The 22,916-nt window shown below is 36.3% G+C and overlaps 3 protein-coding genes across 10 annotated transcripts in view; 2 read left to right on the top strand and 1 right to left on the bottom strand.

Moving 5' to 3' along the window:
- Nucleotides 1-8,241: 8,241 nt before the first annotated feature.
- LOC110841310 (uncharacterized) lies at nucleotides 8,242-10,808 on the top strand. Of its 3 annotated transcripts, none has more exons than XM_022086724.2 (3): nucleotides 8,242-8,424; nucleotides 8,903-9,478; nucleotides 9,941-10,808. In XM_022086724.2, the coding sequence occupies exons 1-3, from the start codon at nucleotides 8,397-8,399 to the stop codon at nucleotides 10,336-10,338; spliced, it is 1,002 nt and encodes a 333-aa protein (XP_021942416.2). In that variant the 5' UTR covers nucleotides 8,242-8,396; the 3' UTR covers nucleotides 10,339-10,808. The 3 variants fall into 3 exon arrangements, with proteins under 3 accessions (XP_021942416.2, XP_021942418.2, XP_021942421.2); XM_022086726.2 differs by having other exon boundaries at nucleotides 8,244-8,388; XM_022086729.2 differs by lacking the exon at nucleotides 8,242-8,424 and adding an exon at nucleotides 8,541-8,702.
- Nucleotides 10,809-10,935: 127 nt separating this feature from the next.
- Nucleotides 10,936-22,916, top strand: part of LOC110840107 (rhomboid-5) — a 262,804-nt gene continuing 250,823 nt past the window's right edge. Inside the window, exon 1 of the mRNA XM_087349830.1 lies at nucleotides 10,936-12,043. The gene's annotated coding sequence lies outside the window, so the exon portion shown is untranslated. The remainder of the gene's footprint in view (nucleotides 12,044-22,916) is intronic.
- asun (integrator complex subunit 13 asun) lies at nucleotides 12,475-22,916 on the bottom strand. Of its 6 annotated transcripts, none has more exons than XR_015535365.1 (13): nucleotides 22,807-22,915; nucleotides 21,951-22,189; nucleotides 21,447-21,521; nucleotides 20,693-20,976; nucleotides 19,830-19,920; nucleotides 18,855-19,065; nucleotides 18,204-18,357; nucleotides 17,578-17,794; nucleotides 16,782-16,946; nucleotides 16,380-16,537; nucleotides 15,680-15,868; nucleotides 14,672-15,094; nucleotides 12,475-12,601 (listed from the first exon to the last, which is right to left on the bottom strand). XR_015535365.1 is itself a non-coding variant. In XM_087349839.1 (13 exons), the coding sequence occupies exons 2-13, from the start codon at nucleotides 22,182-22,184 to the stop codon at nucleotides 12,550-12,552; spliced, it is 2,193 nt and encodes a 730-aa protein (XP_087205965.1). In that variant the 5' UTR covers nucleotides 22,185-22,189; nucleotides 22,807-22,916; the 3' UTR covers nucleotides 12,475-12,549. The 6 variants fall into 6 exon arrangements, 5 of the variants coding, with proteins under 5 accessions (XP_087205965.1, XP_087205966.1, XP_087205967.1 ...); XM_087349839.1 differs by having other exon boundaries at nucleotides 14,732-15,094; nucleotides 22,807-22,916; XM_087349840.1 differs by having other exon boundaries at nucleotides 14,732-15,094; nucleotides 21,951-22,210; nucleotides 22,807-22,896.

The following is a 22,916-nucleotide window of genomic DNA, read 5'->3' on the forward strand; positions in this document are numbered from 1 at the left end:
ATCTTCCAGAATTCAGTATACTCTGAGGATTTTGGTTCAGTTCCTATAGCTTTAAACATCCACGTTAATAGGAACCATAAAATAAGAAATCTTATAAAAAGGAAGGAGAAAGAAGATAACGCGGTCTGGTCTGGCTCTGACGGCAGACGAGGGATGAGGAATGGAAGTGGCCCCTGAAAGGAGGGCGCTGTAAAGTGGCCAGTGTAAGAAGCACTGAAACGAAAGCTCACCAAACTTTCCACAGTTCATTTTCCAAATGCCCCTCTGTTACGGCAGTGTAAAAAAGTTTTAAACGACACCAGTTTTATCCCTTCGGTCATTTTCTCGTTGAAGCATTGCAGCGCGTTCTGTGCTCTCAGATACAGAAGCGGACACAATTCTAGCCATCGACAAGCGGCGAAAAACAAGACTGTATCAGTTTTGTCGGCAGCTACAAGATCTGGTCTTATAGTATTTTGTAGTCAAAAAATTGAAAATTCCTGACTACATTAATTGCGATGCTCACATTATTACCCCCTTAAGCAGGGATGATCAAATATTGAACCTGCAATCTTCCTCTCCACCAATCAGCACTGTAAAATTCGTCTCGTTACCTACTGCCTGCACTATACAAGGCACGATGTTAAATACTCGCTCTGAAGATGGCAACTGTAATTTTTGCCGAAACTTTGGATAATTATTTAATATTCTAAGAGGATTTACCCCGAAAACCGACGTTGCACGTTTATATTACATAAACATTCAGGACGACAATATATTTCCAGCTGGAATTTAAAGTCAATTTTAATTTTTTTTAAACTGAGGACTTTCTGCGTCCCATGTGAAATTAATGTCTGTTACATAAACTATCGTCTACAACGTTTTGTTTTTTTCAAGTGCGTTTCACGTATGTTATTCACTCTGGACACAGAGACAGTTTCGCAGTTACATAAAACATGTTGGTTTATTTTATTGTAGTCTCTATGTTATTATTTTGTGTCCAGCAGCGCATAGATTTTTTAAAATAAATATTCGGTGAATAAAGCACAATATTAAACACGCATAGCATTATTGTTCGTGATGAAAATAAGAGAGATAAATTACATTAATCTCTGAGATTTGAACATTTATTTATTCAATAATATTTATATATTTAAAGCTTTAATTTACGTTTCGCCATAAAGATGGCGTGTTTATCGCCAGCTTGCAGCGTTTTAAGTCCACAAGACTGTACCACGGACAGTCACACAGCCTCTGTTCGGAGGTTTCTCGACAAAAGTATTTTATTTATTTCCTCTCTACTCACGTGTGCTACATGCACGCATCTCTGAAACGTCGGCCAACTTCTACGAAATTGTATGGCGAACTATACCTGACGGCAGCCATCTTCATAATTTCAGCCGTCAGAACTTAATATCACACTGAATATTATAATTTTGTATATTTTAATCTACGCTTTTAGGTAGCTGATGTTTTTGAACTGTATAGTAGCAAGCATTGACCGAATTTATTTAGTTGTTAATTTCTTAGTGAATACAGTTTTGATTTTTGATGTCGTTCCTAAAATATTTTAACTTTGCTACATTTTGACGTTTTATCTGAATTTGTTTCTAGCACGTAATAGAATTTATGTGTTTTTTAAAAAAACAAACATATTATATCTGGTCCATTTTATAGCAGGTTGTTATTAACTTTTTATAACAAATTTATCCTATTAAGTGGTAAGTACAAAGTTAAAATGCTGAAACTAGAATTTATTTCTGTGTAGCTTCTCCATATTAAAATACAATGACCTGCATCGCACGCAGGCTTTCCATGCACCAGCCAGAAATGAAACCTAGAAGTTAAGGTCTACAGAGGTCAGTGTGTTAAGAAGATAATGCAATTAGTATCGACCAACTTCTGAGTAATCACTCTCCCTCGGAAATGCTTCCAGCACAGTTTATTCGTGTGCTTCAAGAAGATGATGGTCACTTGGGGAATTATTCTGAAACTCTTGTTAAGGAATACAGCTGCATGTTTAACATTCACTAACCCGTTGGGAGAAAGACTTGAACTCTGACATTATTACTACAAGTGAATTAAGTACCGTGCTCTGCTCCCATTATAATGGTGTAAGACCGGTGGTAAGATATATGAATAAAATCTTCCTAGGTAACAATATATACCAGTTGTGGACAAATGCACAACGTTTCGTAGATTATCTCCGCCTCCATCATCAGGGAAATATCGGTGATTTATTCACAAATACTGCACTCGTCTTATTTCACTAATAATGTTTGTAAACCATCCAGAAAGAACCATGGTCAGATTTTGTTAAATTTCGCGTGAAAATTGTGTCATTTAATTTAACGTACCCCAGATGTTACCCTACGAAGTTAAAATTTCGTTTAAAAATATTACTAATATCACAGTAAATGGGTACTGCCAACTTTGAAATGTCCATAAGATGTTCGTGACAAGGATATATCAATCATTAAACTATATACTGAAAATCATGCGAGAATTAGATAACGATAATGTTGCGTCTCAGTGATTACTATCGACTGACATGCACACATATATATCAGAAGCAACAAGACATATAGATCGCTCTCTGTTACGCGAAGTTAACCTGAAATCACGCAAAAATTAAATTAAATACCATATTAACGTTATTGAATCCGTTATTAGAAGTGTTGACGTTCATGTGGAACGCTTATTAAAATCATTTTGTACGCCTCTCTGAATGCGAGAAAGGGTGAAGGAATTTTCACGTAATTTTATACTCTGATTTTTACTGAAATATGTCGAAAGTTTCTACTTTTTGGTTAAAATGGGTACTTTCCTAATGCCTGTGTGCTCTCTACAGCTTTTCACGAAAGAAAGAAAGCGGAATTCTTTCCAAATCTCCAGATTTGTCAAGCTATGTTTATAATTCTTAAATTATATTCGTTAATTTGACATTTTTAAACATTCCTAAGGAACAAATAAAGCGAAATTATGTCACGAAACGAAATAACTTAATCACGTTTTCTTTCAACGTATCTGAATTCCAAAATGAGCTTCAAAGCTTCAATTTCCCGTCTGTAATCACCACAGGTGGTGTATTAACATACGCTGAATCTCATTTAACCATAGAGAAGCATTAACCCCCCGTGGGTTCAGATTATCGTTTCGTACTGTATGATCCGACAACGGGTGACATTTTGTCGTCCCTTCTAATTGACATCGAGTTGGTGTGACGTGACCACAGCATCCTACGACCCCCCCCCCCCCCCAGTTTGTTCTCTTTCCATTCAATAATGAGACCGTCGTACCCCAAATGAACGTTTCTAGGATGCGTATAAAAAGTTGAGATTTCAGGTTCTCACTGGCGCGATTATGAATATGTCTTCTGGGATGTTGTACCGCGTAGTCTGGTAGAAATTTTTCGACATTTGGTTGGCACTTCTGCTACGTATTCGATCTACCGGTTATCGTCACCGAGGTTTTGAGTGTTTTTCCTCAGTCCCTCCAGACAAATTCCGAGATTTTGCATTTAACAAGGCCATGACAGTTTCCTTCCATATCCTTTCCAGTTAATCATACTATAATTTAACGATATGTCTAAGCTACTCATATAATTTTTAATTAATCATAAATAAATACAAAACCCCAGCGATATGAGGTGTACGTGGGCGTGGAGTTTAAACTTCGCGTATTTTTAACTTCGCAGATGGTGCTTGACAGGCTGACAAAGAAAGATTTCCAGGGATGCTTCCAGGCTTGGCAGCGGCGCTGGGATCGTTGTGTTCACTCCCAGGGGAACTACTTCGAGGGTGATGGATGCATTTAATACCTGAGATAAGTGTACGGGTTTTTATACGCGCAGTCTTGAAACTTTCCGATCGCACCTCGTAAAGATTCTGATCATACCAGGCAAAACTTATTCAGGTAACATTATTGTTCAAATTTCGGTAGTAAAAGGGTTATTAAAACGGAAATATTTTACATAAGATAGGGCTAGAAGGCCACGCATAAAACTAACTACGCTGCCTGCTAGACGCATTACCGCGGAGTTAACTCACGTTATTCTGTCTTCTGGGTTGTTGCGCTGTGGAGTCTGGTCGATGTTTACCAACGTTTCGGAGGTCATACTGCCTCCGTCATCAGGGCGATGAGTATGAAGATTTCTGTCTTCTGGGTTGTTGCGCTGTGTAGTCTGGTCGATGTTAACCAACGTTTCTGAGGTCATACTGCCTCCGTCATCTGGGCGATGAAGATTTCTGTCTTCTGGGTTGTTGCGCTGTGTAGTCTGGTCGATGTTTACCAACGTTTCGGAGGTCATACTGCCTCCGTCATCAGGGCGATGAAGATTTCTCTCTTCTGGGTTGTTGCGCTGTGTAGTCTGGTCGATGTTAACCAACGTTTCGGAGGTCATGCTGCCTCCGTCATCAGGCCACGGCACAAGAACCCAGATGACAACCATCTTTAAGGTTCAAGATAGTTTACTTTTGTACTTTGGTGCAATAACGCTGACACGTGATATAAAACTTAGGCATTTCTCGTGTCTCGTAGCACTGACATGCAAAAGTTACAATGGCGTTTTTATAAATAACTGCGTTTATAACCTTCAACATCGGCGTGTCTACATACAAAACGAAATCACAGAGGTCACATGATCAATTTCGTGCGTTGTAAAGCGAACGACTTATTTCTGATTTAACTTTAGTACCCTAGTACGTGATTGTTGGGTTGCGTTTTAAATGATATATCCTTTACTTTATCACATTCGTTTCACCGCCCTGTAGATGGGAGCAGTAAGTATCTCTGAAGCGTTGGCCAATTTCTACCAGATTACATGGAACGAAAATTCCACTCATCTTCACGAAATGTGTAACGTTTTAGTGATTTATACCGACGTCATGCATTACAAAAACACTTTATCACATTATATCTCGTTCTTTAAAAACTGCACACCTACAAATTGACAGCGACAAACTCTCAGCGGTCTGGTCTCTGTGTAATGTGCGACAGACCGTGTTTGTGACACAGTAGCTCCTGTAGTAACTATGGATACCGAAACCTTCTCGATATCGGTTTGTACCGCAACAATTATTAAGAGAGACACAGGGAGAGGGAATCTGGCTTTATTTCGGTTAGTGATATTGGAGATTTTGAAGCTGTTCTCTGTGTCAGTACTGTGTGAAACACCAGAGACCGTAGATTGCTGTCTTCTGGGTTGTTTCGCCGTGTATTCTGGTAGAAGTTTACTGACGTTTCAGAGGTACTTGCTGCCTCCATCATCAGGGCGATGATCAACGTGATGGTTGAGACAGCAAGGACTTCTGAAACGTAGGTAAACTTCTACCAGAAGACAGCCATCTTCAGACTCACCACCGTGAAAACTTCAAATCATACACCAGAGACCGTCATTGCAGTATGAATGACTCAGACTTGGAAGCAGTATTGACTTAAGTTGAGAGGATATGAAAGGAAATTGTCATATTAGCTTTTGTTGTGGAGAAATGTACTGGAACGAAGAGACACTTTCGAAGAATAACGAACATTTTCTGTCATTAATCTTTCATAATTCGATGAATTACAAAAAAAAAAGTTGAATATCTTTGCTGTTTTACAAAATATGGGCAAGTTCAGACATTTGTATTTGGCGTAATTATTGGAGTGTATGCTCCATTAATAATGTCGCTTCTGTTCTTCAGGTTGACAAGCAAGCCTAACAAATTATAAAGCAGTGAAAGTGCCCTATTTCGTCTGGACGTTTGTTAAAATAAACTTTATTGAACCTAAGACAGAATGTAAGGAAACCACATCTGAAAGAATACGTACCTCTTTATTCTGAACGTCATATTATCTGTCTCTTTCATTACTTCAGGAGATACATATTAAAATTTCATTACATCTCTTACAAGCAACTGTATTATTTATTTTAAACACGATCTCACTAGAAGCACGGACGTACATTTCCTCTCATTCGTCCGAGAACCAAACTCTCATCTTCTTGTTCTTATATGGTAAACAGATTAAAGAAACATAAATGAAATGTTATAATGCTAACTAAAATCACCATCAGGAAAACAATGTGAAATGCTTCTAGCAGAAAATGTTGTAATGTTTGCTTACGCACTGTGTGTTTACAGATGAACGCAGGAATAACTGTAGGCGTTCCTCTACCAGTTATGATTAAGGAAATGTGAAATTAACCAGCACATTCATCAGCGGATCACACATCTGTGTCAGTATGCTATAACAAGCACAGTACCAATATAAGCCAGCAAAATATTTTATAGGAAAATAAATCAGAATTACAATTCCATGTAATAAATATTTACAAAAACATGTGATTCCCATACCAAACTATACAAAACCAGCTCAATCTGTTTGCCAGTTTGTAATATTTAACTACAGGGTTTCGATTGGAAAAATAAAAGCTTTTGTCACGTGTGTGTTGTATTTAGGTCGACAATTTTCTTTTTCGATCCTCATACTGATATGAAAAATGATTCCTACTGATTAAATTTTGCAATTTCATCCGTTGACGAAAACATATCCAATTTCCGAAACGTTTTGGTTCTGTTTGAACTCAGAGATGCACTAAAATATCCACCCATAAGTATGAGTTTAATAATGACTGCGGCCAATAAAATCTTCTCGGGCAATCAGCCGCGTCAACTGATTACCGTAGTAAACCGACGTTTCGGGAACCAACTCTGTCTCCATCATCAGGGTTCTGATGTCTGATATCGGCCAGTTTCGTAACCTTGTATTTATTGTCAACGTGAATGCTAGTCTTGTCATAACAAATGATTTCGATACTACTCGTATTCTTCATTTTTAGAAATCCCGTGGCGAACAACGGGCTGTTTTGTTCGTATTTTATAATAAGACAGTTTTAGGCGAGATTTTTGTTATTTTGTACGGTGCATCTACCTATAACCCAGAGTTAAAGCTCTTCTTGTGAGAAATATGTAAACAGTTTCTTGTAAATTAACTATCTGAGCCCACATTATGACGTGTATCTGTCGCCGTACTAGACAACATGGAGTAAAGCTAATTAGTTAAGGTACACATTATGAGGTAATTAATGTTAATTATCTGTGTTGCTAGGTGCTGGCAGGCTGGAGGCTCTCAGAGTGGCTCTGCTAATTACGACAAACAAGGGAATTTGCATGTAAATAATAAAGTCTGTTATAGTAATCATACCAAAGCACTTAATTACATCGCTTGAAATGCCTTTCTTGGTCTTGAGTTCAGAAACATTAAATTATTATCAAAGTGCAAAACGAATTGTTCCAGCATTTTCAATACATTTAGCTTTTAGTTCTAAAACGGGATTAGTTATTTCTGTTTAAGAGACACATAATAATGCTATGTTATAAATAATTAACAATATGGAGCAGAATCTTTCCTGTTGAGCTGAGCTGATAAGGAATTATATTCTTTTTGTTAAACCCGAAGGTTAATTACAAGCCAATGTTAATTCCAGCGTTATTCATTACGTAAGTTCCACAAAATTCCTTTTCTGCAAGACCGACGAAAGATAACGTTAGATCACATTCCACTTAAATTTAATTAGAGCGTCCAGTACCATTCGTCCGCGTATTTCCAGACCAAATGTGAAGTCCTGGGGTTTCCGGATTCCAGCGGTAGATCTTGAAAACCACGAGTTTACGTTGAGCAACAGAAGTTGTAGGAAGTTTAAATTGTTTCTCTTGTAATAATATCTTTCTACAAATACGCGTGTCGAAACAAACTGGGTCACTGACAAGAGGGCATAAAGTGTGTTGAACTTAAACGTTTATTAAATAAAATAAGATAGATAAATGGATCTTAGGGAAACAGGGTTTTGGGATTTGGGTTGGGTACATTTAGCATAACATGGAAACCGATGGTGGGCGTTGAGCTTTAAATGGCAGGCCTACACGCTGAATAATGGTTCCTTGAGAAAGACGGAATGAGAATATGGGCTTGATTAATTTTGGCTCAGGATAGGGTCCATTGACGTGCTCTTGTGAACACTGCAATGGACCTCTGTATTTCATAAGAGACAGGGAATTTGACTATATCTTCCGGAAATTACTCGTAGGCAAGATATGGTATATGAATTACAAAACTGGGCTATTTTAAATTACGCGCTACCTGCGCAAGAGTTGTACTTCCATAGAATAAGGAAGTTGATCCCAAATTTGAAAATTAAGCGTGATCGGTTAAATTTGTTATTTTAAATTAAATTTCATGCACATATTTTAAGAATAGGCATAATTAATTACATTTTTGTTGGTAAATAGTGCTGTTTGGGGTGGCACAAATTGCGCAATGTAGGTTATCTACATTCTCTGCGACACTTGTAGATTATTTGTGACTATTTTTGGTGATATTAAAGGAGTAAACTGTAATATATCTTTTGATAACTGCGTAATATTAAAGGTACTTATATGCAGCAAACTCTCTGTGTTGCTAGGTGTAAGTAAGACTGTTTCAAGTTTATCGTTTAGTGACAAGTTCATAATGCTGTCCACATATATACATGTTGCTGAATACAAGTTTATTATACTTTGTAGTTTTACGATGAGGTAATTGTCTGTATTGACATAGCCAGACAACCTAGTAGAAATACTACAGATCGAGAAAAGGAAATGTGGTCACACTGTTTAAGACAGCAATACCTAGCGAAACCTAACCTAAGAAGAAACGTGAAAAATGATCGAACTGAAAACAGTCATTCATCTGTTGTGTCGATGGTAGTTGGCTTATATACATGTTTTAACATCTTTGGATTGACATATTTATGTTATTTTTTCAATCTTCTGTGTATTTTATTTTTCATAACTGGAAAATAAATGGGTACCCACTAGAGCATCAGAAATACCCTAAGTAAGTGCCAAGTTTTGTATTATTAAATTGATATTAAATGTAATTTGACGGATGTTTTGTTTCCCAGGTTTCATTTATGGATTGACATATTCTGCTAAAAGTACTGTTACAAATTTCTGGATATCTCCAACAAAACTTGAGAGCAAACTGATTTTTTCAAATGAAAGTACATCTGGCATTGCTAAAATGATTCACTGCAGGAAATCTGAAAGGATTGCTATGAAAAATACAGTTCTTATGGATGGAAACATAACACATAATAAACAAACAAACAAGAAGCAAGTTTCCAAAAGAAAGAAGCTGAATGATTTGGATGCTGATGAAATTTTGAAGTCATCACTTAATGGCAGCAGAACACCTACTTATGGTCTTGGCAGGTTCACAGACAGTTTCTTTGATGTACCCTGTGAAGATCTGGCTAAAGGACTCCTTGGTAAAATTCTTGTTAGAAGACTAAGTGATGGAACAGTTCTGAAAGGCTGCATAGTAGAGACAGAATGCTACCCTGGAGGTGAAGACAAAGGATCTTGTTCACACAATGGAAGGATCACAGAAAATATGAAAGCTGTGTACATGAAGCCAGGAACAGCATTTGTGTATTCAACTTATGGCATGTATCACTGTTTCAACATTTCTAGTCAAGGTCAGTGTAGCTCATTTCATTTAGGCAGAGTAGAAAAAGGTGGCCAAAATATCATAGTCATCTGTGTACTTAAGCTGTAAGGACATCCTCACAATTACATCAAAATGTTTGATAATAAACAATAATATTTAGAAATTTGGTTCCTACCTCACAGAAAAATAGCATGCCTTCATTACAAAGATCAGTTGGTTAGTGCTGTTTAAGGGAATAATCAGTGTTCATTCTGAGAATTGTATGAAATCCATATATATGTTCTGTGGGAAAAATGCATATGTTAAAAAAGGTGGTACATGTAGTTTTTGGATTTTAAGTAGTTCAGTTTTATGAGCAAGGTACATTCAGGTTTCTTGTTGAAAGTCATGTAGACAAATAGATGTGGTGAGCCCTTAAAGTATGTGTTTTTTTCTGTACATTAATAGTTTCATATGAAGGAAAACTGGCATTTCGTTTAATATATTGCAGGTTCAGGCGCAGCTGTTTTGTTGCGAGCGTTGGAACCTCTGGAAGGATTAGAATTCATGCATTTAGAGAGAGGGAAAAGAAAAAAGAGTACATCATCAAAACCAAAAGAACTGAAGGTCCATGAGTTGTGCAGTGGTCCAGCAAAATTATGCATGAGTTTCAATATTACTAAGTCATTATGTAACGAGCAAGATTTAACAGCATGGGATGGATTGTGGGTAGAGGAAGATGAATCAAACCAGAAGTCACTGGACCCGTGTCATATAGTGACATCACACCGAATTGGAATTGATTCAGTTGGTAGAGAGTGGGCATCAAAACCTTTTCGTTTCTATCTTCTGGGGAATTCATCAGTCAGTCGCAGAGATGAAGCCAGTGAAGAAATATTTGGGAAATGATAACATACTGTTCTTAACAAATGATTTAAGGTTTTCAGATCTCTAGAATCCCTTTGATGAATATTCAGCTATTTGTATTGTTTTATAAACAATTTTAAATCAAAATATGACATTTCAACAGTATTTTATAAGATTTGTATAGAGTTGTTCAGAATTCAAGAATCATAGGTTGTGGTCTACAATTCCAGAATCATAATATAATATAGTAGCAGTAACAGTAATAATAATTATCAGTCATTATCATTGAAAGTGTAAATCATTTTATCAATTCTCAGGGCAATTATTTAGGACAAGCGGCCATCCCACAAAACTAGTGTTTAGGGTATATAATAAAATCCTTACTTGATATGTTTTGGTTTCTTTAAATGGAACTGTGCTCATCACACAAAGCTGCACTGTGTACCTCAAGCATCAGTACCAGAAGAAATGATAATTATGTGTTATGCAATAAAGTTATTAGCTTGAGTGAGCTTACTTGCATTTTATTTTATTAATGGTTTATTCTATGACCTTTTCGTGTATGGTTGCCGAAGACATTATTAATTTATATCCATGTATCATGTTTTCAGCTGAACTGATCATATGTGCCTTTACAATAATAGAGTATCAGTTTTCAGAATATGTTAAGTTTCGATTGCTGGATAAAAATATTTGGTAAACCCATTTCCGAATTAGGAAAGCAACTGAAAGAGATTAAGTAGTGGGAATTAAAGAATAAACGACAGATAAGATGACTGAAGTTATCAGGGCAGCGACATTATGACGCATGTGCAGAAGATAATCGCCTGACCGCGCGTTTTTGAGCACCCTTCATGTTGCAATTACGCAAAATTAAAAATTGCTCCAGTCTCCGCACCAGATTTAATGAAAATCCGTTCCTGATTTGCATGGCCGAAAGCAGTTCGTAGCCATTTTATACGTTTTCCCCTGCGTCAACAATCAGTTGCGCTGCATTTTGTATTTATGGGTTATTTCTTTAAAGACGAACTTCGTTTCCAGAGGGTTAATGTTATTGTATGCCCATATCGAAGCTGTGAATTTTTTCGTCTTGTTGCTTTGCTTGTTCATTGCATTTCATAACCTATTTGTCGTGCACGTACCTTATAAAAAGTTCGATTGGGAAAGATAGCAGAACGTGATTGCTTCGTAACTTGCCGACATTTCGATAAACCATTGGCGCATTCTACAAACTTGTGTTTTGGTCTGGTAAGAACTTGCTTTGATTTTTCCGTCTTCTTGCTGATTCCGTGAGGTGTACAATTAAACAGCGATTGCTCAGTCTTCTACTTGTTGAGGAAAATTTACGAAACGCAAATCCGGAAGTTCATTCGTAAATACTTCAAAGGGCCATTTCCCACAAGTTATATGTGCAACGAAAATAATCGATCAGTGATTTGTATCACCAGCAAGATAATGTACAACAAATACTGCCTACAGTGCCATGGATGATGTGTGTGAGGAAAAAGCATCAGCAGTGGACTGGGTACTTATAAAGCCTCCCTGTTAAAGTTATTGTGATCATTTATCTCTGGAAGAACCCAAAGGAAAATGTGTCAGAGTAAACCTTTGTGACATCAAGGCTGTCTAGAACAGAAAACAAATGCAGTTGTTTTGTTTGTTGAGGATGAACTTGAAAGTGTGTTGCAGAGCTAGTTCATACACTGTGAAGCAGAAGAGGGTCCCTTCCAGAACTTTTTATGGTATGGTAAGTTTGTATCACATTTTTGTTTATCCAGTGTTGATGTGTGTAGTAAATGTAGATTTGTATGCGAGTCAGCAATGCTTATAGGTAATCACTGAGCTTTTACCTCTGTGTTCACGCAGTAAATTATTGCTATTCTATTTCAAGCAAGCAACATCTCCATCTCAGTTGAAAACTTTGTAGTTTCTGCCTCGAATAGATACTCTGTCCAACACATCCAATGTCATATCTCAACTACAAGGTTCTCAAAACAAATATATGAAATAAGGAACAAGAGCAGGGTTTTTTTTATTTGAAGTTCATTAAGGTTTAAACTTTTAATCTTTTAGGCCCTTTAGTCAGATATAAAATCTTCTTTTGAATTAAACTGATCAAAATTTAAAATGTATGTCAGTAATGAATGTATGTAGGAGCAACAGTAATTATGTGAGTAATTTGAAGTTTCTGACAGTTTTTATTGTCACTGTATAACAGAATTTTTACATATGAGAAGTATTTACAGTATGAACTCATATACTTACTCTTGATGAAGACGATTGAGGTGTCACATCTGCACCTTCCCTGTAACAAAAAGTTGTACCATAAAACATCAAAGTGTTATACTTCTTATTTGATAAGTGCCTGATTTGAATCCTGGCCATAACCAGCAATTTTCACTGATCCATTGTGATTTTGTTTACTCCTTCCATATGTTTATAAATAACATATGTAACAGTGCATCATATTCTGTAGATAAGTTTAACTTTAGAGAATTAGAGTAAAAGAAGTTAGTTGAAAAGCTTACAATTATGTCATATTTTTATTAAATCATTTTATAGTATTCAGCTTGGCATCAATAACCATGCCCTCACAAAATTATAAGAAAAAGGGTTTGGAAGTTGATAAATCTGTAAATGTACATGTTTCATAAGATATCAATGTTGTCATCATATTCTTCAAAAAGTAAATCTGATTACTTGCTATAAAAGTAGAACTGTTTAGGATCTGTGGATTCTAGTCTTCAGGGATGTGGTACAGTTAGTCTTGCAAATGTTGCCATGGATGGAAGTGATATGTTCACATTGGTAACTATCAACAAGACTACATGGTATCAACCCAGAAGACAACATAAAATACTGAAGCAGATTTAATGAATATAAGCATGTGACCTATATAGATTTTCACTACATAATCCATGTGGACAAAATTGTGCCTGGGGCAAGGTTCTCTTTGAATATTGACATTTAACATTCACCCAATGTTCTATATTCATTTATTACTGCCCCTGATGAGTCTGGCTCAGTCTGTTGCTTCATGTCTCCAACTTGGTTCTCATTGCCACAGTACTTGATTGGCATACAATTAGGAATATTTTAGTTAATGTCAATATTAATTTGATATCAGTGTTCGATGGTTAATAGTGGATTTTAGTCGACCAAACTTCACATTATTTGTGACTTTCAACGCACTAAACAATCCAGACCTTTACTTAACAGGAGTGGAAAGGTATACTCACATATTCAGTATACATAACCAAAACTGATTATAAACCTAGTTCTTTTGAGGTTGAGACTGCTATTGAAAAGTTGAAACAGTATAAATCATAGATATTGATCAAATTGTGGCAGAATTATTCAAGCCGGTTGTAAAACATTACTTTCTGAAATACACAAATTTGTGAGCGAGTGGAAGGAATCTTGTTGTACCTGTCACATGTGGTCATTTGGGATATGATGCTATCATTTATTTATTTTTGTAGTAAATTTTCATAAGAAGCTAGAAAAACATTTTGATTGAAATCACTGATTTGGCTGAAGTTACATTTGCCATGGTTGCTCCTTGAATAGAAACATATTCACAAAACAAATCTCATGTATTGTTGTATTGCTGACAGTTACCTGATATCCAAGGTGGGAACAATTTTCTTGGAGTAAGTAATAAAACATTAATAATTTTCAACAGTGCTGATTCTGTACTATGTATAAGCAAGCACACTAAATCACTTTAACTATTTTCAGCATACTTTGCATATTTCAGAAAATTAGGCTTATGCTACCAATGTGCATATGTTCCCCTCAGATTTTTATGAAACTCATAACATCCTGCTATTGGAGATCATTTCCAGTTTAATTACTTTAACTTCTATCAGCCAGTCATCATGACTTACCCTCTGTCCAGCTGGCCGTGCATCATGATAGCATACCATTAAATCATCAAACACTATCTGGCAGTCTCATAATATGGGTATTTACATCCGCTATTTCTGTATGAAAGAGGTTAATTTCCTACCACCATGAACTTCTGTAGAGGCACACTTTTCACTGATAACTGTGACTGTTAAAATATTGCAGGTAGGCAGGTGAAATTTGATGTGGTACTAATGAACATGAACTTCACATTAAATATTAGTCTCTATTTCTGAAAATATCTACTTTTATAAAAAGCATGGCCATTAAAACACACTTGAAATGTATAGATCTCTGCTTTAGAGGAAAACACTATATGTGATTCGAAAACTTCTGGTTAAAGCCATGATATTAATACTATATTAAGGGAGAAATCAAAATAGGAGCAAGGTAAAACAACACATCAATTCAGGAAGCAACAAAATTAGTAAAGCATTGCTAGCAAGACAAATTTAATAACACATACACTGCAAAACAACAGTCAAGCATCATCACATCTGGTCAGGTCAGGTCAGATCTGACCTACCCATCAATGTGCATCTCTCTGCCCCCACAGTCAGAATCCTTGAGATTCGGATACAGTTTGGTAATGCTGCCACCCCCTGCTATAGCATCACCATTAAGTCTCCCAGCAAATTCCTGCCTCATGTCACGGGATCGTTGTTCCGTGCTAGTCCGGCTGACCCAAATGTCCAGAACAGTTCTTGGTCCAGAATAGATGCTTCCACCAGCAGTGGGTCCAGATCGGAGTAGAGAGGGCCTGGAAGGAACAGAAGGGGATGGAGTCATGGATATAGGAGGAGGTGACATGGGAGAATCGGTCGTTGCTCGAATGACGGTGGCCCGCGGCACGTATTCATTTGGAGATGCTTCACTGAATTTACCAAACCTTTAACAAAGTGAAGCAAAAGTCTGAATGTTTTAGAACATATACTGAAATTAAGCTAGTACTTTTCATGTGACTTTCTGACTGAAATGGACAAAAAAGGATGTTGCACTGTAAACAGATTTCACAGTACTTAGGGTAGTATAGTGCTTCTTAATTTCCTCTATTATAAAACTGGTTGGTTATACACATTCTTCTGCCACATCTTGCAGACTGCTAAGATATAATTGTTGTACATCATTTATTTTAAAAAAAAGTAAAACTGTGAATATGAACATGGCTGTTTTCTGGGTTGTAGTCTAGTAATGTAGTGTGACAGAGGTCCTTGCTGCCTCCATCATCAGCGCAACTGAACTTCTACCAGACTACATGGCACTACAACCCAGAAGACATCTATATACTTGTAAATACATCAATATTCAGTGGTCCAAATGCAAATTGTTAAAGCATGTTTCATGATAATGTAGCAGAGCTTAGTGGGCATCTAGAGAAGGTTAAAATTTGACATAATAAGCCCCTTTATGATCAAAAATGTAAAATGGTTAAAGTAAGCCAGCTGTAAAAGTTAACGATAAATATAAACCATACTGGTCCAATTCTCGAAGTGCCTGGTCCAGCTCCACTTTGTCATCCTTCTTTTCCAGTTTATTCTTTTCATCATCGGATTTGTTCCGACACTCCAGCAGACAATTCAGCACTCGATTGTGCTGATCTGTCCGACAGTTGGCACGCAGGAATGTTTCAAGCTCATTCCACATAATTCGGTACTGCTCCTCCCTGCCAGAAACAAAAAGGTTTAAGTGTCTCTAAGTCTTGGAAGTTTCTGACTTTGCAGTGAGTATCAGTCACGACTGAAAATGTATTTGTTCATTTTTACCTTGAGTTCAAACTGAGTTATTTGTTGACTCATTCAGGGCCCAGACATCATCTACATATCTTCATTATGTGCCAGTCAGTAATTTGTTGTTCCTATCAGTTTGTACTTTGTAATTAATTTGGAGAATGTCCCCCCTCCCCCACCACGTCAAAGCAAATATATGCGTTTCTATAGTTCAAAATGTCTGTCAATTCAGTTTCAATAATTAGTTTACCAAAATGTTCCCTTTTGCCGTCTTTCTCTATACTTCTTAGCAGTTAGTTTTCTGAATGTAACCTCAGCAGCTGTGACTTATAGTTTCTTTTAATGATGTACACATTAAGTACATTTGTTCCTGCTGGTGCAATATTTTAAGAACACGTTAAAATTCCAAACATATAAAACAAAATAGGTATCTGGTTTTCAACACACCGTTTAGGTCCTTTCCCTCTTTGTCCCATGTTTGGTGTTTGCAGGGGCTCATGTTTTGTCTCCAAATTAATGAGGCTGTAGATGACCTGTTTACATTTGACAACCTCTTCATCAGTCATTTCCTCTTTTACTAGAAGTGCTGGAAGAGGGTCAATATACTGTGAAAAAATAAAAAGAGGTGTTGACAAACACTGTCTACTATTAATGATGTACATTCATACTGTTTGAGGATACATTCTGTGTTATCTTTCAAGGCAAACATTGCCGCTGATGTCAGCGGATTAAAGTAATGCACAGAATAGAAACATACAGCATAATTTTCCAGAATTTGAACTTCTCCAAATTATGCCTACATTTCATAATTAGGTCAGTGTGCGAAACCTAGCTCACTTAGAGACTTACATTTTTTAAGTTGAATATGAAAGTTGATGATATGGTGATAGGCCAGTATTTTGTATGTCGATCTAATCTTGACCTCATTCTGCTCAGCGGTGTTTCAGTGTGTGTTTTATCAAACTTGCGCTTTAGAGGTACCAACTTGTTGTTTTGCATCAGCACACCAAAGTCCTTTATAGGGAATAAAGAACAGTTTAATTATATAAACAGAAGTTTCAAGGGAAATGGATGCATTTATGCTGTGTAAGTAACTCTTACACCACAAATATATTCATAATAGAATGAATGGAAAAGCAAAATATATGAACTGGTACATAGATGTATTCTGAAAAGTACACTGGTACTTGTATGTATGATACTGATCTCTCATTTGTAAATGGAACATGAAAGTCAGAAAAATAGTTATGTGTAGGATAATCATGACTAACTCACTGAAGATATACTACATTCACAGACAGTTTTTCTAGATGGAATATGTTTCTTCTGAGTGGCTGTAAGATATGGAATGGCAAGTCATGAAGACAGTGAAGATACTGTATTACAGAAGAACTGGAAATTAAAGGTGTCAACACATCAGTAACAAAACTATTACAGGAAACTGCTGGAATATTTGGAAATAATGAAAAGCAAATTCCAAAACTGCTCTGTCATGAATGACAGATATATGCAACGGACATCCAATAAAAATACAGAGCAATTTTAATCCTTCTAACTGGAACAGGCCATTTCTGTAACCATAATCTATAGAATGCTGTTATAACAGTGTAATGAACCATCTTCAGCATTATATAAGTGGTCTTACTGTGATCCTGTAGTCTGTAACTCTACCGCCACAGCCCTCACTAATGGATGGTGGATCCTCTAGAACACTCCTTGCTGTGACTAGCGTGTGAACAAATATCTCACCGCCATGTGCAGCCAGGAGGTGGGATATCATCTTGCCACCAGACTTACGTGGCATTTCCAACATTACTGACCGACCATTGAGCAGGAAGTTGATCAAGCATGATGATGGGCGACTTTAAACAAACAACATTTTTATAACCAAATTAATAGAAATGTTTAGGTTCTCACAGTGGTGATGTCAATGTTGTTGTTCTCGGTTGTGACACTGTGTGGACTTCTGGGTAGATACCAACATTTTGAAAAAATATACTGTCTCCAACTTCAGGGCTTCTGGTATCTGCCTACAAGTCAATACGGTGTCACAACCCAGAACAACATTAACATTCAACCTTCTATTTATCTATCTATGCATCTCATCCATCTGTCCATCCATGTTATCTCTAATCATGTTTTGAGAAGTCTTTAAAGAAAATGGCTCATAAGATAAACATACATTACAAACTACTGCATGCTTCATTTTTCTCTACATGAAAAGAATGTGTAATATTAAAATTATAACAAGTTCATAGCAGTACAAGGTACCTGTTAACATCAACAGGAGTGATACGGTGCATGGCAATACAATTCTGCATCTCTGACGCACTACAACCTCTTGGAGTACACCATTTAAGTGTCACCGTCTCGTAATCGGCTCCCTCACGCTGTGTCCTGATCAAAGCAGAATCTGCTGCATTACCTAATAATATAAATATGTATCAGTATGTGTCACTTCAAGCTTACAAAATAGAGGCGTGTCATTCATAAACAGACAGGTTCTAAAGACCAGGCTTATTCATGTGGCTGGTCCTGTACATTTCACATGCTACACCCCAGGGGAATGGAAGAATTAAACCATCAACTTTATAACTGGTGCTGCAGTTTCAGAGCAGATCCAGCCAAGAGGTGGGACACTTTACAAAATGTACTCTTTTGGGGTAATTTACGTCCCTATATCATAAACATCTAATTTTCTGGCTGCATGTATGAAACCTTCAGAAGAATAAGAAGTTCGGAACTCCAGCTCTGATATATTAACAACAGGCACAAGCAAAATAAGATGCAGAAACACTAAAAAGACAGGGGAATATATAAACTATTTTCCTATGAGCAGAAACCTGCATAATTATGGGATAATTGTTCTTTTTATTATTGATATTCCTAATATTCTCAGTTTTGTATATTTTTATTTCAAACCTTTCAGTATAGATGTGTGTGCAGCTGAGGAATGAAATATTTCAACATCATAGTTAGCCGATGAACTGGCATTCTGTTCCTCTTTCATTGGAATTCCAGTTACTGTTGTTGAGCCAAGGTCATAATGATTCAGGATTAAATTTGATAATTTTGATGCGATCTGACCACCAGCCTTAACTGAATGAACTTCTGTTGTCAAAATGGCTGACAGCTGTAACAGAAAAGGCATCATTCTCCTAAACAGAAATCATGACTTGATTCCATATTTTGTTGGTAGTCAGCAACCATATAATTACACTTTGAGGGCGCGAGAGATTAATTTGGCTTAATTACTGTTTTTTCTGTAATAGGTAAAATTTAATACTTTCCTACTCTATAACAAGGACTTCATAGTGTCCAAATAAATTAAAAATTAGGATCTCAACCCATATGATGTATATTATTCAATTACAAATTATAAATCGTATTCATAAAAATAAAGCCAGCCTTAATAGTAAATGGTCAGCCATTAAGTTTTGAAGCTGGGATTTGTATTTTTGTTCACAATATACAGGCCAACTGAAGAAATGCTTACAGATTTATCCATTGATACTGTTTATATAATACTAATAACAGAAGCCTGCCAGTGAGCCATTATAAGTCAAATTAATCTAATCCTTGCCATAATTTTCAGCCAAACAGTATGCTATGTGGGATGAAATTGGCTTACAAAGATTGTTTATTAATGTATGTTATTTATGCCTGATATACAGGGAAATAGCCTGCATGAGAAATCAGAGCTTAAGAAATTAAATTAAAAGACTTGAGCATCTTTATTAACATGTTAATTTAGTCTCATATTGAAGCATTCAATTATGTTATTCATTCAATTCCATCTAGGAAAATGTGAGTGGGACATATAAAATTAGCATATCACTGAGACAAATATTGCAGTACATACTTGAAAGGGTTTACGTAGAGCCATTCTATACTTACGTCTTTTGGAGGATGACCTGTTACTTGTGATTCTACATTATTTGGATAAACATTGATAATAACCAAATGACAATGATGCACTGTGATTAGTCTGCAAGAAAACAAGATGAGAAAAATTAAAAATAGTTCACTGTATCCAAATCCTGGGGAACTAGTTTTATTTGTGTTCATTCCTGCTGTAAGATGCCAGTGAACCTTGGCACTTGTAGCTTATAAAAAATAGTTCAGGTGGGACATTCAGATATTGAAATTAGGCACTGTAATTTAGATTAATCATATTCCCCAATTTTTTTGACATTCCTGGATTTTTATGGAGTGTCACTGTGACAGACAAAGATATTTTAGGCTCAGCCAAATTTCCTGCTGCTGTTTAGCGTAAATGTAATATAAGCACCACTTTCCTTGCTGTACTTTCAGTGAAGTTAGAAACATTGAATTCTCATGTGTTTTGCAACATATCTGACACCCTGGGTACTGTGCTTAGAGGGGAGCAGTGATATGGTAAATTCATTTTAATCCTGAACTCTATCTTGTATGGTTAAGGAGGTCCTTCATTTAAATCCTAAGTTAAAAATTGTTCCTGTGCCTAAATACCACACCATGAAAGAATATAGGGGCATGGAGGTAACAATCATTGTTTTAGGTTTGGTATTACCTGGAGGTGAATGCGAAAGATTCAACATTACCCATTTGATAGGACACTGTATTGAATCTAGACCTGCTCTGGATGTGATATTGAAGAAAGAGAAATTCCAGTATCCTAGACATGAAACTGCTGTTGATCACTCTACTGACTCAGCTATACTGGTTCACTTAAAATGATTTATAATGAAGACAAAATTATACTTGGAAATGCTACCTACTGATCAGATCCTGCAGCAATTTTGTTCTGCTGAATAAGAACATTTTGGAATATCTCTTTTAAACTCTTCATACTACTGTTGTCCCGTGCAGAGGTTATGCAAATTACACGACATCTGTTCAACACTTTACTGGCGTTTTCTGTCAGTGAAGTCCTCTTTTCATGTTGAATGTCAGAACACTGGCACAAAGCTTCTATTGCTGCTCTAAGTCCATGTATAACTGAAAATTCTCCTTGCTGATGAGTTCTTGCAGGAATGCCCACTTTAGACAATGAACTAAGGACCTGAAACATGTTATTGCAGAATATATAACATTTCCATATCAAATAAAATAAAATGCATTTTTAGTTAGCTCCAGCCAACCATGTGCCAAGTGAAAGCCTCAATTAACTGGCTAAAAATGCCTGGCTGCCAAGAGCTGACTAATTATGTATTTTATCTGATTGGTTATGCTGTACTCCAGTGTATGGAGTACCACTGAACGAAGAAAGCAAGGAAGAAGACTTTATTTTTTTGTTTTCAAAATGTTAGTCTGGCTAACAAAGAAAAAAAATAGTTAACATACACTCTCTACCCCTGTGTTAAACAAACATTTAAGGTGTAAATACTCAGCATAACAAAAGACGTATAATATATTCCCTTGGTTATTCATTTGAATTTAATTCAGTAATATAACATTTTTCAGCACATAAACATTTTCAAAGAAAGTAGAAGATTGAAAACAGGTTAATACATAAAATGTGGAATAACTTACATGCGATAAGTTCTGATGAGACGGACTCCACGTGTTTAAGATGTGTGCTGTTGTATCACTTACAACAAATCGAATCTATATGATAAATCAAACAAGAACAAAAATTTCTAAAATACATTCTTAGTTACTGACTGTATGCACGGTTATGTTACAGGAGGCATTCCCCACCCATTCCCAGTTGCTCTGTTGAGAGGATCCACTTGCCTTGCCCCACTCATTAACTCCTTGCAACATAACCATATGAATGGCCACTAGCGATGTTAGTCTGACAACGGTCCAGGCAACACTCAGTATAGAACAAATAGATACAGACAGTAGACATGTAATGGTTACATATATTCCTGCTTTTGTTTAAATGTAACAGTATTCACAAGGAGACAATGATGCCAAACTTAAACTGAATGAATGAACTGATTTCAATTTAAAAATTATTTTAACTTGTATAGTTTTAGTTCTGTAATGAAAATGAGATATATATAATTTCAAATCATTTTCATCTCTTACCAGTTTTCCTTGTGGAAACAAATCCCAAACAATCCGACAGTACTCGATGGCTGCTTCAACACTACATGTCCAAAGAGACTTTGAAATTGGTGCTAGGGGTATGAATGCTGGACCTCGAGATTTGGTAAAATCAAATTCAATGAGACATTCGCATGATATACCAAAGTACGGAGTGTGATCCAAAACAAACACTGTTTTATGATTTGATGGATACATCTTCTCATACAATGACATGGTACCTATAACAAATATAATAAATTCTGCCAAAATAAGTTAAGTAGTCTGTATGTGATTTTTTGGTTGCATCTTACATACAGTTGTGGAATCTGGAAAAAAGTAAGAAAATTCTGCCAGCACAAATGAATGTTATTTCACAATACCTTACTGTCTAGGCAAGAGTTAATGCTGTTCAGTGTCAATGTGATAACATGCAAGATAATGGTGGCATGAATAGTAAAAAAAACTCATAATAATCAAGTGCCCGCAATGTCTGTTACAGACTCTGGTTACAGAACTATGTGAGTGGCCTAAGACAAGCAGAACTATATGATCTCACAAAGAAAACTGCTGAATGAGAAATCAACCACATTTGATGATATCAAATAAAAATCAGCCTTAAATATGAGGTCCTCCAAAACTTACATAAGAGATAATTAAGTAAGCCAGACTAACCAGCACCAGTTGCAATATGACCTGATGCCAAACTCAGGCTGTGATTCCTTGTATAAAATTAACCTCTGACAGCTTTGTAATTTCAGATGCAGTACGGTTAATATAAATTACTTGAAAGGCTAAATTTATAAAAATAAATTAAGTTGTCATGCACATTAATATAAGAAAGTGGCATTTTTACTACCTTACAGTTCCACCCAACATTGGATTCTTATTTAACAACAAACGTGTAAAACATTTGGACCATATGTGTCAATAGGACCGAAGAGACCATCGAAAACATCGACGTAGTTA

The sequence above is a fragment of the Zootermopsis nevadensis genome, unplaced genomic scaffold (genome assembly GCF_977971745.1).
Source record: "Zootermopsis nevadensis isolate Lab colony 2312 unplaced genomic scaffold, Znev_1.0 Znev_ptg000016l, whole genome shotgun sequence".
NCBI classification, from domain to species: domain Eukaryota; kingdom Metazoa; phylum Arthropoda; class Insecta; order Blattodea; family Termopsidae; genus Zootermopsis; species Zootermopsis nevadensis.